The 16510-nt window shown below is 39.7% G+C and overlaps 1 protein-coding gene across 1 annotated transcript in view; it reads left to right on the top strand.

The window, feature by feature from the left end:
* Window positions 1-12488: 12488 nt before the first annotated feature.
* Window positions 12489-16510, top strand: part of col5a2a (collagen, type V, alpha 2a) — a 58680-nt gene continuing 54658 nt past the window's right edge. Inside the window, exon 1 of the mRNA XM_024389119.2 lies at window positions 12489-12738. Coding sequence (XP_024244887.1) covers window positions 12648-12738 — 91 coding nt within the window. The 5' untranslated portion in view covers window positions 12489-12647. The remainder of the gene's footprint in view (window positions 12739-16510) is intronic.

The raw sequence follows: 16510 nt of genomic DNA on the forward strand, positions 1-16510 counted from the left end.
ACAGGAAACACAGGGATAACTACACGGGCAGGTGAAACAGATCAGGGCATGACAAATGTAGTTTTTCTTTATCAAGTTTGTGGATATACTTGTGTTTCAACTGAGCAAAAAGTACCAAATTGTCATACTTGAAAAGTAAAAGTGAAAGTCACCCAGTAAAATTCTACTTGAGTAAAAGTCTTAAAGTATTTGGTTTTAAATATACTTAAGTATCAAAAGTAAAAGTCTAATAATTTAAAATTCCTTATATTAAGCAAACTATTTACGGACAGCCAGGGGAATGCTCCCACACTCAGACGTTATTTACAAACAAAGCATGTGTTTAGTGAGTCCACCAGATCAGACGCAGTAGGGATGACCAGGGATGTTCTCTTGATAAATGTGTGAATTAGACCATTTTCCTGTCCTGCTAAGCATTCAAAATGTATCAAGTACAGGGAAAATGTATGGAGTAAAAAGTACATCATTTTCTTTAGGAATGTAGTGAAGTAAACATAAAAGTTGTCCAAATTATAAATTGTAATGTAAAGTACAGACACCCCAAAAAACTACTTAAGTAGTACTTTCAAGTATTTTTATTGAAATCTTTACACCACTGGTAATATCCCACGTCCCTTGTGGTGAACACGCCAGACATCTCAACAAAGATTTGGTTGAGTTCGCTGAGACTGGAGCGGTAGTCAACATTTCCCAGTCTGTTGCTCTGCAAATATGAACCATGCACTGTCTCGTCTGTCTCACAAACCATGATGATACTCCACATGTCTTACTCCTCTGAGACAATCATGTTCCTCAATAAAATATTGGCTGGAGTGACAAAGACCAACTATCATAATTCTGTCAAAAATAAAAGATTATGCATAGTTTTTTTTACTACAATAAAAGTTTCTTCCATTTTTTTCTGAAAGATATTTCCAAGATCTATTTTCTTGCATGTCATGCTCCTTGACTTATACGACTGTGTGATAAGGCATTTGTTATACATTTAACAAGACTGGGCTAGTGCTTGAGCTGGAAGGCAATGACAAAACTTTTCCTGCTTATTACACTGTACGTCCTACATAATGCAGAATATGTACACCCCTATGTACAGGCCTAGCTTAAGCTGTAGCTTAGTGCTGACCCCAATCTCTGAGTCAAAGAACCCTGAAGAGTCATGTTCTTTTGCCTACCAACATGGTTTCCCTCCTTGAGCCTCCTGACTAGACTGCATTATGGTTTTGCTCCTCGAGCCGACACTGTCTGGAAATTAAACAAAGGTCTCAGTCCAGCATCGGAAGACCTGGACGGCCCTCCATCCCCCCTCTAATAGCTGGGCAGTGAGTCATACTCAGTGGTTCCAACTTTCCTCAAGTTTTCCACAAGGTGCAAATAATTTCCCTACAACCATGTAAAACAAATTGTACATGTGGTTCTGAGGTTTAGCGATGTGAGCATTTGAACCAGTCTCTTCTGCTCTTTTATGTTCGTCAAACTGAGACATTTTGCGCAGCTCTCATTTTCAGCCATAATGTATTAGTTTTACATTGTACTACCTTTAGTCCAGTTTCCATAAAACTTTCAGTTCATGATTGATGAAGGTATTCTTTGATCTTTTCATGATCTTTTGGAGGAACCATGTCTTCTCTTATAATTGAAGACTTTGTGCATGTTCTTTTTTGTTTTTGAATCATTCGTATGTGTAGGAATCTCGCATGTATAGTTCAACATAGGCATAGGATTAAGTTAATTAAGATAAACTAAGATGAACAAAAATGCACTAAGATTTCTTCATCTGTCACTGCAGACAGCCTTAGAGTCCGATCTGTTTGCGAAGTCCTGTTTGGATGAGCTTCAAGGGCTCCAACAGCTCCATGAAAATCTGTTTTGGGTTGTTCATCACCATTAAAGAATCATTGTGGTCAGTGTGAGCGAATAGGAGGAGAGCATGAGAAACGGACTGGTCAGACCTCAGGTCAGAAGAGTCTCACGTACTGTAGGCTACTTACTTTGTATACAGCAATTCCATGAACTTAATTGCAGTTTAAGATGAATATTCAAGGGGGACTCTTTTGGCTGTTTAGAAATACACTTACCACTAACCCATTAAAAGGTAAAGAAAATATATATAAAATATATTTTAAATTGCATAAAAAATTAACATAATATTGACAGTTAACTTACTCTGAAAATAAATCATTATCCGTAGCAACATATGACAGAATCCCAATTTTCTTTCTTTTTTAAGCCCACGAACAAGTGGTGGGTAGTTTAAGAACAGTTTAATGGTTCATGAATTGCTGAAAATGCACAGGAAGTTGCGCCTCGGTTCAGGAGGAAAGTTTAGGAGGAAGTATTAATTTCTCATTGGGGAATTGTAAGTCAACGCTGGGTTCACTGAAGCAGGAGGTGTTCATATGTGGGCGCTGAAGGCCCCCATGTACGTTGGGGCTTGGGGGGCTTCCCCTGAACACATGCCTGACAGAAACATGCCTGGCAGGGGACAAAAGCAACATAATGGATGAGTTTCAAATTACATGATTAAAGCAGCCAATGAGGCAGAAAAACATCTTCATCAATTACAATGGGAAATGCAGGTCACGGTTTCATGTTTACAATAATATTGGTTAATTATGAACTTGTCCATGTTCTTTTTTTAGAATCATTCATGTGTAGGAATCTTGCATGTATAGTTTGCTACTTTCGTGAGAACTTTGTGTGAAACATGACATGAATTAAAACCGGCCACATTCATTTACTTTGCGCCTTAGGGCCTCCATAGTTTAAGGATATTGGAAAAAGTAAGAACATACAGGTACAAAAAAAATTATGGGAGACCCCCCCCAAAATGTTGTGGTGTATGTTTACTTAGATACAAACCAAGGAGTATAAACAGGAGCACCTTGAAAATGTATTACTCTCCTCCTACAAAACACCTTCTTCCGGGTATCTTCTGTTTTTGTTCACTCATTTATTGGCCACACAGGTCCTCCGGGTTAAGGAGGTAGATGTCTTTCGCAGATGAACAAGGCCCTTGAAACTTCATGTTGAAAGAGGGAAAGCGATTATGGTCTTGTTGGCAGGGCAGCTGGGCCATGTGTAGAACTGTTTCTGTGAACCTGGTGTTGTTGTGGAGGGGGTTGCTACAAGCAGGAGATAGCATGAGGGATGTTTCCTCCATCGGAAGTCTGCTCACAGCTTACAATACCATGGAGAATGACCAATCCTACAATCCTTGCTGCAAGGAGAGACTGTTTTTCCCTGAAACAAATGTTGTTGTTTTTTTACATGTTAGCATTTGTCACAGAAAGAGAATGTTTAATTTAAAAGTTTAAGAAATGGGGTGATAGAAATGGAATATGAGCAACTGCTCTAATCCTGACGCCATTACACATTTTTACAAAGGATAGGGTATGCACTCTGCAAAGACCATTTGACAATAATGTAGTAAAAAGTTGGTTACGGGTATATACAGTTTCTTCGGAAAGTATTCAGACCCCTTGACTTTTCCCACATTTTGTTACGTTACAGCCTTATTCTAAAAATGATTAAATAGTTGTTTTCCCACATCAATCTAATACACACAACATCCTATAATGACAAAGCAAAAGACATTGTTTAAATATTCTATTTAGATATGTATTCAGACCCTTTACTCAGTACTTTGTTGAAGCACCTTTGGAAGCGACTACAGCCTCGAGTCTTCTTGGGTATGACACTACAAGCATGGCACACCTGTGTTTGGGGAGTTTCCCACATTCTTCTCTGCAGATCCTCTCAAACTATGTAAGGTCGTATGGGGAGAGTTGCTGCACAGCTACTTTCAGATGCACAGCTACTTTCAGCTACTTTCAGATGTTCGATGGGGTTCAAGTCTGGGCTCTGGCCACTCAAGGACATTCAGAGACTTGTCCTGAAGCCACTCTTGCGTTGTCTTGGCTGTGTGCTTAGGGTTGTTGTCCTGTTGGACGGTGAATCTTCGCCCCCAGTCTGAGGTCCTGAGTGCTCTGGAGCAGGTTTTTTTACCAAGGATCTCTCTGTACTTTGCTCTGTTCATTTTGGCCTTGATCTTGACTAGTCTTCCAGTCCCTGTCGCTGATAAACATCTCCCACAGCATGATGCTGCCAACACCATGCTTCACCGTAGGGATGGTGCCAGGTTCCCTCCAGACATGACGCTTGGCATTCAGGAGAAGGGTTCAATCTTGGTTTCATCAGACCAGAGAATCTTGTTTCTCATGGTCTCACAGCCTTTTGGCAAAATCCAAGCTGGCTGTCATGTGCCTATTACTGAGGAGTGACGTCTGTCTGGCCATTCTACGATAAAGGCCTGATTGGTGGAGTGCTGCAGAGATGGTTGTCTTTCTGGAAGGTTCTCCCATCTCCACAGAGAAACTTTAGAGCTCTGTCAGAATCACAATCAGATTATAGGTCACCTTCTTGACCAAGGCCCTTCTCCCCCGATTGCTCAGTTTGGCTGGGCGGTGTTGGTGGTTGAGTGTTGGTGGTTCCAAACTTATTCCATTTAAGAATAATGGAGGCAACTGTGTTCTTGGGGACCTTCAATGCTGCAATGCTGTTTTTGGTACCCTTCTCTAGATCTGTGCCTCTACACAATCCTTTCTCGGGTTTCTACAGACAATTCCTTCGACCTCATGGCTTGGTTTTTGCTCTGAAATGAACTGTAAACTGTGGGACCTTATATAGACAGTTGTGTGCCTTTCCAAATCATGTCCAATCAATTGAATTTACCACAAGTGGACTCCAGTCACGTTGTAGAAATGTCACAATTATGATCAATGGAAACATGATGCCCCTGAGCTCAATTTATAGCAAAGTGTCTGAATACTATTGTAAATAAGGTATTTCTGTGCTTTTGTCTTTTTTTGTCTTTAAATGTGCGAACATTTATAAAAAACCTGTTTTCACGTTCTCATTATAGGGTATTGTGTGGAGATTGCTGAGGAAAATGTTTTATTTAATCAATTTTAGAATAAGGCTGAAATGTAGCAAATTTTGGAAAAAGTCAAGGGGTCTGAAAACTTTCCGAAGACACTATTTCCTGTACATATGTCTTCCATCTGCTGTATAAATCCTCTGCCCAACATAATGCATGTAAAGGAGAAAACAGGAGTCAAAAGAACCTTTGAAAATATATTTTTTTGCTAAAAAAGTATTTGGAAACAATGCTGGTTTCTTGGTAGTAGACTGCCACAAAAGTGGGGTAATAATTCACTTCATGATGGTGTGTTAGCTCTGGTTGGAGAAATTGTTTATTGCAATATTTGGCAGGCGTTCCCTTGGAGACCTAGCTAATTATTTCCATTCTCCATTCAGGTCGCCTAGCTGAGTCTAAAGTTGTTTTGCCTCTAGCAAAGAAGCCCACTATAAAATTCCCAAACATTTGATCCACATGAGTCAACCATTTGTTGGAAGGAAGTATGGAATTTATGTTCCTAGGATTGAAGATACGTCCTACAGTAGGAATATACATTCTCACATACCTTTCCTGCAGTCAAATGACCAAATCTCCATTCATGGCCTCAAAGGTGGAGTGTTATTAATATTATTAATAATTTTAGAATTAATAAACATTCTTTCAAAAAGCCCACCTGAAATCCAGTGTTTTTTTGTCAAATGGTTTTGATATATTTCAGTCTATTGAGATGTATATAAAGTGTAACATTGGGATTCAAACAAAAAAATGTATACATTTCAACTCTATATCTGACATGGTAAAGGTGTTTCTTTTTTTTAAGACCATAACCATTTTTGTGAAGAATCTACTTTTTTTCTAAGTGGATTTGTTTAATAAGACTACCAAGGAACACTCTGTGTGAAAATCCGTTTTGGGAGGAAACATCTTTCTCCAGAAATCTTTAGGTTGGTAAACAGGTGCTCAATCTTCCACCATCTTGGAGCTTCCTTACAGTAAGGGGAGGTGCTAGATTGTAGAACAACCAATGGAATTAAGTGGTTTCTCCCGCTATTACCATTGGTATTCTACTTTTAGGGGCGGTTATTATGGGAGGATTCAGATCAAGGATGGATGCAAGTCGAGCCCTATCATAGTTTTCATAAAATGCTTCCCTAATCTATCTGTGAAGGCTGGATGGGTGAAGCTAGTATGGCAAAAGCTCTTCCTTAGACAACAATTTGTTGGCCTAAAGTATTGTAAGTGTTATCTATTGTTTTCAGCACACACTATTATTTCCACATAACCCGTTTTTTCAAGTTGGTAATGGAAAGTGATTTTATGTCGCCTAACACTGTTCTCTCATAAGGAAAGGACAGGAATTTTTGAGAAAATATTAAAGGAGAATGCAAAGATGCATTATAGTTATTGACTAGGACTGCTATATGGGTTTAAATATCCCAAGATATAATTGTAAACAAACACTGTATAGCCTCAAAACATGGTTAAAACTATACTTTTTAACTCATGGATAGTCAGTCAGTCCTTGCATTCATAGCCACATTCGTCACTCCACCCTTACCTCCATGCACAAATTAGCTCGACTAACCTGTACCCCCTTGTTATTGTTCATTTATTGTGTTACTTTTTATTATTTTTTACTTTAGTTTATTTGGTAAACATTTTCTTAACTCTTTCCTGAACTGCACTGTTGGGTAAGGGCTTTTAAGTAAGTATTTCACGGTAAGGTCTGCACTTGTTGTATTCGGCGCATGTGACAAATAAAGCTTGATTTGACATCTTGAAATTTGAGAGTGGTTACATTTCTCCAGCCCGTCACTAAGCTGTCTATCTAAAAAAAAATGTGGCGGGTGCCAGCTTTGTTGTTGTTTGAACAGCAGATTGCCCCATTAAAATGTAAAGGTACCACTCTCACAATCCCAGGACATAAGCATGCTCTCCTACATACAAGATTGAGCCTCTCCTTTGTAGCGGGCAGCATGGTTGGTATTTGTCCATAATACAGTCTCTTTCACATGTCTTTTCATCACATGTATAGTACAGTAGAGTGCTTTGCACAACCTGTCATGCTCAATGGAAATACCAGGCCTTGCATTTTTTTTCTGGACATTGTTCCAACAGGTTTTCCTTCTACTGTATATTGACGTAGACTGTTCGCTCCTGTGGGACGACTCTAGGGACTATTTACATACAGGGCCTTCAGAAAGTCTTCACACACCTTGACTTGTTCCATATTTTGTTGTGTTACAGCCTGCATTTAAAATGTATCTAATTGAGATATTTTGTAACTGGCCTACAAACAATACCCCATAATGTACATTTCTTTATTAATTAATACAAAATTGAGTCAATAAGTATTCAAACGCTTTGGCAAGCTTAAAAAAGTTCAGAAGTAAGCATTTGCTTAACAAGTCACATAATAAGTTGCATGGACTCACTCTGTGTGCAATAATAGTGTTTTAACATGACTTGACTTTTTAATGACTACCTCATCTCTGTACCCCACAGATACAACTATCTGTAAGGTCCCTACAGCCGAGCAGTGAATTTCATACACAGATTCAACCACAAAGACCAGGGAGGTTTTCCAATGCCTCGCAAAGAAGGGCACCAATTGGTACATGGGTAAAAATGCAGACATTGAATATCCCTTTTAGCATGATGAAGTTATTAATTCCACTTTGGGTGGTGTTTCCATACACCCAGTCACTACAAAAATTCATGTGCCCTTCCTAACTCCAGGGAGGAAGGAAACCGCTCAGGGATTTCACCATGAGGCCAATGGTGACTTTAAAACATCTACAGAGTTTAATGGTTGTGACAGGTGAAAATTGAGGATGAATAGACAACATTGTAGTTACTCCACAATACTAACCTAATTGACAGAGTGAAAAGAAGGAAGCCTGTAAAGAATATAAAATATATAACTAGGCACCAAAGTAAAAATGTAGGAAAGCCATTACATTTTGTCCTGAATACAAAGTGTTATGTTTTGGGCAAATCCAATACAACACATTACGTAGTACCACTCTCCATATTTTCAAGCATACCAGTGGCTGCATCATGTTATGGGTATGCTTGTAATCGTTAAGGACTGGGGAGTTTTTCAGAATAAAAAAATAATTGGGGTGGAGCTAAGAAAAGGCAAAATCCTAGAGGCAAACCTAGTTAAGTCTGCCTTCCACCAGACACTGGGAGATGAATTCACCTTTCAGCAGGACAATAACGTAAAACACAAGGCCAAATTCACACTGAAGTTCCTTACCAAGAAGACAATGAGTGTTCCCGAGTGGCCGAGTTACAGTTTTGACTTAAGCCTATGGCAAGACCTGAAAATCAACAACCAATTCGACAGACCTTGAAGAATTTTGAAAATAAAAATGGGCAATGTTGCACACTCCAGGTGTGGAAAGCTCTTAGACTTACCCAGAAATACTCACAGCTGTAATCCCTGCCAAACTTGCATCTACAAAAGTATTGACTCAGGGGTGTGAGTACCTATGTAAATGAGATACTTTTTTTCATTTGTAATACTTGTTTTTTTATGTACTTGTTTTCATTTTATCATTATGGGGTATTGTGTGTAGATGGGTGATAAAACAATTATATGTAATCCATTTGGAATTCAGGTAGCACAACGTAGAAAAAGTCAAGGAGTATGAATATACAATATGAAGGCAATGTAAAGCTTCCAACTAGCTTTATAATCAATATAAAGACTTCTAGCAGAGATGCTAATATTGACAGACAAGAGAGAGAGACAGCACACAGCACACTAGATGTCAGTTCAATGACTAGTTTTGATTTACATTTAGTTGAGTTTTCAACTAACGTGAATTCAATAAAAAATGTCACCATGTCATTGTTTTTGTTGAAATAATGACAAAATGCCGTTGATGACTTTCTGCAAATCCAATCAGTTTGATTCAACATCATCACATTGATTTGTTGTGTTGAAATGACGTGGAAACAATGTTGATTCCACCAGTTATTCCCCAGTGCGAGACAGGTAGGCAGGCAGACATTCAGGCACATACACTTACACAGACATTCACTTAACATCTTTGAACTTTTTCAACAAAAGGGGGCCAAAAAATTATTTTAGGCGTTTGGCTTACTTTCAGCAATCCATTGCCAGACAGCCAGGAACATAGACAAGCAGGGAAGACAGGCCATGACTCAGACTAATGTCTGCTCCCTGTGCAGCTACAATATAGCCTCCCTCTGGCTATCTTCTCTGATGACAGGCCTATAACAGCTGCCTTTCTCCTCTACTTCCACCACAGTCCCAGTGGTTCACCACACATCCAGTCCTGATGGCAAGTAAATCACCTGATGCTTTCTGCACCTTGAGAACACAGTCCAATGCTCTTTCCTCTCATTAACTACCCACAATGTAAAACACAGCCAGGAGACTGAAGTGTGACTGTGACAGAGGAACTGTTACACATACAGTTGAAGTAGGAAGTTTACATACACTTAGGTTGGAGTCATTAAAACTTGTTTTTCAACCACTCCACAAATTTCTTGTTAACAAACTATAGTTTTGGCAAGTCGGTTGGGACATCTACTTTGCGCAGGACACAAATAATTTGTCCAACAACTTGTTTACAGACAGATTATTTCACTTATAATTCACTGCATCACAATTGTAGTGGGTCAGAAGTTCACATACAAGTTGACTGTGCCTTTAAACAGCTTGGACAATTCCAGAAAATGATCTCATGGCTTTAGAAGCTTCTGATAGGCTAATTAACATCATTTGAGTCAATCGGAGGTGTGCCTGTGGATGTATTTCAAGGCCTACCTTCAAACTCAGTGCCTCTTTGCTTGACATCATGGGAAAATCAAAAGAAATCAGCCAAGACCTCAGAAAAGAATGGTAGACTTCCACAAGCCTGGTTCATCCTTGGGAGCAATTTCCAAATGCCTGAAGGTACTACGTTCATCTGTACAAAAAATAGTATGCAAGTATAAACACCATGGGACCACGCAGCTGTCATACCGCTCAGGAAGGAGACGCGTTCTGTCTCCTAGAGATTAACGTACTTTGGTGCGAAATGTGCAAATCAATCCCAGAACAACAGCAAAGGACCTTGTGAAGACGCTGGAGGAAACAGGCACAAAAGTATCTATATCCACAGTAAAACAAGTCCTATATCGACATAACCTGAAAGGCTGCTCAGCAAGGAAGAAGCCAATGCTCCAAACCGCCATAAAAAGCCAGACTATGGTTTGCATCTACACATGGGGACAAAGATCATACCTTTTGGAGAAATGTCCTCTGGTCTGATGAAACAAAAATACAATTGTATGGCCATAATGACCATCATTATATTTGGAGGAAAAAGGGGAGGCTTGCAAGCTGAAGAACACCATCCCAACCCTAAAGCACTGGGGTGGAAGCATCATGTTGTGAGGGTGCTTTGCTGCAGGAGGGACTGGTGCACTTCACAAAATAGATGGCATCACGAGGAGGTAAAATTATGTGGATATATGGAAGCAACATCTCAAGACATCAGTCAGGAAGTTAAAGCTTGGGTCTTCCAAATGGGTCTTCCAAATGCACAACGACCCCAAGCATACTTCCAAAGTTGTGGCAAAATGGCTTAAGGACAACAAAGTCAAGGATTGGAGTTGCCATCACAAAGCCCTGACCTCAATCCTAAAACATTTGTGGGCAGAACTGAAAAAGAGTGAGCGAGGAAGGAGGCTTACAAAACTGACTCAGTTACAGCAGCTCTGTCAGGAGGAATGGGCCGAAATTCACCCAACTTATGGGAATTTTGTGAAAGGCTACCCGAAACGTTTGATCCAAGTTAAACAATTTAAAGGCAATGCTACTGTAACAGTATAGCTTCCGTCCCTCTCCTCGCCCCTACCCGGGCCCGAACCAGGGACCCTCTTCACACATCAACAACTGACACCCACGAAGCATCGTTACCCATTGCTCCACAAAAGCTGCGGCCCTTGCAGAGCAAGGTGAACCACTACTTCAAGGTCTCAGAGCAAGTGACGTCACCGATTGAAATGCTATTAGCGCGCACCACCGCTAACTAGCTAGCCATTTCACATCCGTTACACTACCAAATATTAATTGAGTGTATGTAAACGTCTGACCCACTTGGAATGTGATGAAAGAAATGTGATGAAAGAAATTGTATTGAGAACACATACATAGGTAAGACATAACTGTTTGAACTTCAGAACAAAGTATGTCTTGTGACAGCATATTCCAGCACCTCACTCCTCTCTCGACTCAAGACACTTTAAGGGGCTAGTGCTGAAAATCTTATTCACATCTGTTCGGCTCTTGAAAAACATAGTAGACATTTTACAGTAAGTATAGTTTGTCACGGAAAATGAATCAAGAAAACGTTTCCATTTTCAACTTTAAATTAACAAACTCCATGGGGACAATATTTTACCCTGAATTGATGGTCATTGGGTCCCAGGAAAACTTCTTCTGAGTTAAACAAATAATGAGTTTAATAAAAAAATGCCTGAATGATCATAGCTCATCTCAATATTATGCTAATTCCTGGAAAGGTTACTCCCGGTTTGTCTTGAATCTGACAGAAGAGGCTCTACCAAATACAAGTGTAATATGCTGCTCTGATTCCAGGCCTGGTCCAGAAATATTTCCTCCCTCCTAATCTCAGCACTCAGAACCAAATAAGCTCAGGCTGTCTCAAGAGACTACTCCCTCCAGTCCCTCCCTCTTTGAGGTTTGCAGATCTGAGGGAATCAAATAGGTGAAAGCAATATGGCAGAGGCTTGCCAGAGCAATGACATGATTCTCTTGCTCCATAAGGTTGTGTGACAAATTGACAAGGCTTCCCCTTCCCCTATCGCTTCTGTAATATGCTGAGCCTTCTGAGTTCCATCTTGGATACAGCTGCTCTGCCACCTCCTCTATGTTGATATTATAACCTAACACTGCAGGCGTAGAAAGACTCTTGAGTGGATTTCCTGCTTTAGCTTTTCAGGGGAAAATGCTGTATCCCTGAAAACCGGATGTTAGCCTTTTCTGGCGAGTCTGCATGGGCTGCTGTTATTATAAAAGGAGAATCAAACTGTTACTCGTTTTATTTCTGAGGGCCCCTCAATCAAAAGTCAAAGGGACCTGCCTAAGAGCATTTAAACAACGTTATTACATGTTTTCTGTTCAGATTTCCTATCACCTTTCGACAATGATAATGTTCCATGAACTCTATTCTTGTTCTTCTAATAAAACGTTGCCTTTCAGACCCTGCTAAGTTTGGTGCCTTGAAGACAATAAAACAGCACTTTAACAGTCCTGCTTAGCAACCACTCCAGGGAGGGTGTGGGGAGGGAAGAGCAAAACAGTTTTAAACAAACAAAGCTTTTCTTATCTGTTTCTTCTCATCTTTGCTCTAATTCTGATCTTGTTGTTTAAGTAACAAGAACGTATCATTCATCATTCAAAAGATGGGAACAAGGGTGTAGTTTTTAGAGCCACAAATGCCTGTGATTGGATGGTTATGAGAGAGGACTGACAAAAGGGGGAGGAAAATTAGGGTTGCCAGCATTCTTCTCACTTAAAGCTGTAACTACCCAAAAAAGCACTCGTGCAGTCTGGGTTGGGTCTGCCTTGCTCGCTGCTTATTGGAAGTGTTCTCTGGCTACATGGTACAGTGATAACCTGGGCATTTCTCATCCCTTTTTTCCCGCTTTGTGCACAAGTAGAGCCCATGTCTTTGTTGTAGACATGATGAGCTTTGTGCATTCAAGGATTTGCCTTTTTCTGGTTGTCTCTGTGGCTCAGGTTTTGTTTGTGAAATGCCAGGATGGAAACAGTGGTAAGTACATCCTTGCTAATTTATTTTAACAAGTATTTGCTGATTGGTGTAGCATTAAGAGTGTGGCTGTTGGTTCCAAGATGAGTTGAACTTTAAACATGACCTTGTTGGATTAGGACTTGATTTTTTTTCTTCTGTTGTTGAATTTGAACATTTATCTGTGAAGAGCCTCATTTGGTTCAAATTGTTGGATGTTAAGGTAGTTCTGGCGTGTGTTCTGCTAAATACAGATAACAATTAAACAATTAAACATAAAGCATAAATAATAATAATAGTGTATTACATTCGTAATGCACTTTTCATTATTCAGTGTTCTTGTTGTTGTTACCAAATAGATTTTTTTTATTTTATTGAATTGGATCTGTTTTTGCCAAAGTAGATAGCAAGGACATGGCAAATAGAATTTTCACCTTTATCTTTTTTTTGGGGGGGGGGGGTCTTTTTTACGTTCTCATGGATAGCAGCTGAAGACACAGTGAAGGTATGGAACATGTAAGATACATGTCTGTAAAGGATGATTGGCACAGACCTTAGCTGGCAGGACCTAAAAAATGAATTCCAGTTTTAGATGAGAGTAACTATAGTGTGGATTATCTTAAAGCGGGAAATCAGCTCTCAATCATATACTGTACTGTCCTGTATGGACATACAGTACGTCAGTGATTGCCAGTGATTGCCAGTGATGTTACATGTTAATCTAAGGTGCCAGAAGAAAGCCCTGAGAGAGAAAAGAAGTGCCAGAGGACTAACTTTATTCCCCATCTCTTGTTCATTAAGTGTTACCAGCAACCAGATTTTTTTTCTCTGCATTCTACATCTGCCTAGACTATTTCAACACCATGTGTCTTTGATGGAACATAGCTTGCATTCTAATGCAGAGTCATTGGAGCTCTCTATAGGTAGCCTACAGACTAGCGACCCAGCACTTAAAAACCCAGAGCTGAGAGTTACTGTTGTAGTCACTTTATGTTTTTTCAATGCCATGATGTCATGGAATATTGTTCAGTGTATGATGTCATGAGGGGAAAACCATAAAGCAGACTACTGAAAAGGATCTTTGTGGCCCTTGAGTGGCCCCTGTTTTCAGCTCAGTGAGCTGTCAAAACAATATGTTTGATTTGTAGCTTAAGCTCAATTGGAGTTTGTTTTCCAAGTACCCATAGATACTGTATTTGTTAGATTTTTAAAAAAGTAATTCACCCAAAACATGACATCGGTGTAACCTAGACAGGGAGCCCTCTTGTGGTGGAATGAACAGGAACTTTAAAATGCCTGTTTTACGTCAGTGCATGTATGAAGTGTAATGATGTTCAACATGTCGGCACATTTTGTGTTGAGCTAATTAACGTTATTACAATGATGTTGCTATAGAGCCATCTCTTCCATAGTATGTATTACTTTACCTATTATAGGAATATATGGCCAACTGTGAAGCCTGACAAGATGGGAAAATAAAGCCAATACTCTTGAAATACGCCATATTTAAGTAGGACCCCTGACCCCATGCCTCTTCAAAATGGACGACTGGTGATGACTCCTCAGAGGAAAATGATCTTCCTCACATTTTATTCCATTTCAGAGCACTAGTCCCAGAGGGTCTATAGTTTTCCACTCTGCTCTCGGTGGATGCAAGGGTTTCCATATTTGTCCATATGAAACAAGGCACTGAGAACCTGAACTCATGTTCCCACAGAACATTGACAAATTATGTCAGCCCAGGGAGAAGACCATCAAAAATGTATTCCTGTCAAAGCAGCAGAATGTTGACTCAAATTCTTGCAACTAAGTCAAAAGGGAGTCAAAAAAGAAGTCAACTGCTTTTGAGGGATGGCTTCATTAAATTACTATGTTAAGTATAGAGAGTTGGTCAGTGTTGAATGGATTACAATCTAAGCCACTTTACATCATTATGAGCAGGAAGGCATAGCCATCCAATTTTCCAAGGTGTTTATGAGTCCTTAGAACATCAGCAACAAATCCCTGTATTTAGAACTTTGTCATTTCAAGAACCCATCAAACTCTGTTTGACACTCTGAATCAGAACCAGACTACAGATGCAGTATCTTAATTTGGTCATACTCACAGACCAGGCAAGGAGGGCATTAATCAGAGAGGCAACAAAGAGACCAAAGATAACCCTGAATGAGCTACAATGCTCCGCAGCGGAGATTGGAGTATCTGTCCATAGGACCACTTTAAGCCATACACTCCACAGAGCTTGGCTTTACAGCAGAGTGGCCAGAAAAAAAGCTGTTGCTTAAAGAAAAAAGTAGGGGAAGACTCCCCAAACATATGTAAGAAGGTACTCTGGTCAGATGAGACTAAAATGTAGCTTTTTGGCCATCAAGGAAAACGCTATGTCTGGTGCAAACACAACACCTCTCATCACCCCGAGAACACCCTATCCCCGCAGTGAATCATGGTGGTGGCAGCATCATGCTGTGGGGATGTTTTTCATCGGCAGGGACTGGGAAACTGGTCAGAAATGAAGGAAGGATGGATGGCGCTAAATACAGGGAAAATCTTGAGGGAAACCTGTTTCAGTCTTCCACAGATTTGAGACTGGGACGGAGGTTCACCTTCCAGCAGGACAATGCCCCTAAGCATACTGTTAAAGCAACACTTGAGTGGTTTAAGGGGAACATTTAAATGTCTTGGAATGGCCTAGTCAAAGCCTAGACCTCAATCCAACTGAGAATATGTGGTATGACTTAAAGATTACGGTACACCAGCGGAACCCATCCATCTTGAAGGAGCTGGAGCAGTTTTGCCTTGACGAATGGGCAAAAATCACAGTGGCTAGATGTGTCAGTCTTATAGAGACTTACCCCAAGAGACTTGCAGCTGTAATTGCTGCAAAAGGTGGCTCTATAAAGTATTGACTTTGGGGTGGTGAATAGTTATTCACGCTCAAGTTGTCAGTTTTTTATTTATTTCTTGTTTGTTTCACAATAAAAATATTTTGCATCTTCAAAGTGGTAGGCATGTTGTGTAAATCAAATAATACAAATGCCCCCAAAAATCTATTTTAATTCCAGGTTGTAAGGCAACAAAATAGGAAACATGCCAAGGGGATGAATACTTTCGTAAGCCACTGTAATTATAATCCACATAACACTTCACATTTCCTGTTTCTGCAGGATTATTTTCCTGCTGTGTGAAACTGACTTTAAATTGAGATCTGTGTATTGCAATTACATAAAGATTTTATGAAAAATAAAGTCTCTAATGTGGTGAGAGCAATGAGCTGCTGAATATATGTTGAGGTGTTACTGAGGAAACTCTAGACACACCCAATGATTCATTGTGCTCTTTTGCACATTTTAAAGGCTCTTTGTCAAAAGTGTAAATGTATTGTATAATATTCCAAGATTTGTTTTCAGTTTAGTTTAGTTTAGCATATATGATCTATAATATGCAGTGTGACTGGGTTTAATTTAGATTTTATATGGAGAAAATGCCAACTTGAAGTTCGGTGTGGTTAAATGTTGATGATAGTGAGTAATTGGAATATAACAGTAATATGTATCTGTTCTGGAAAAAAAGACTGTAACCATGAAGATGAAGATTGTGGAGGGGATTAAAGTGTTTTTTAAAATAAACTGGCTAGATGTCTGAGAGGAGGGAGAGACTTGGAAAGAATTTGGGAGAGTTCAAGATGAACCTTTGAAGGCTGAAAACAGGTTTAGAGCAAATGTTTGAAATCCAAATGTTGAGTTTTACAGTTTTAGATTAATGTCATACCGTATGTGTAAGGCGCTTGTTGGAAGTT

The sequence above is a fragment of the Oncorhynchus tshawytscha genome, linkage group LG26 (assembly GCF_018296145.1).
Source record: "Oncorhynchus tshawytscha isolate Ot180627B linkage group LG26, Otsh_v2.0, whole genome shotgun sequence".
NCBI classification, from domain to species: Eukaryota; Metazoa; Chordata; class Actinopteri; order Salmoniformes; family Salmonidae; genus Oncorhynchus; species Oncorhynchus tshawytscha.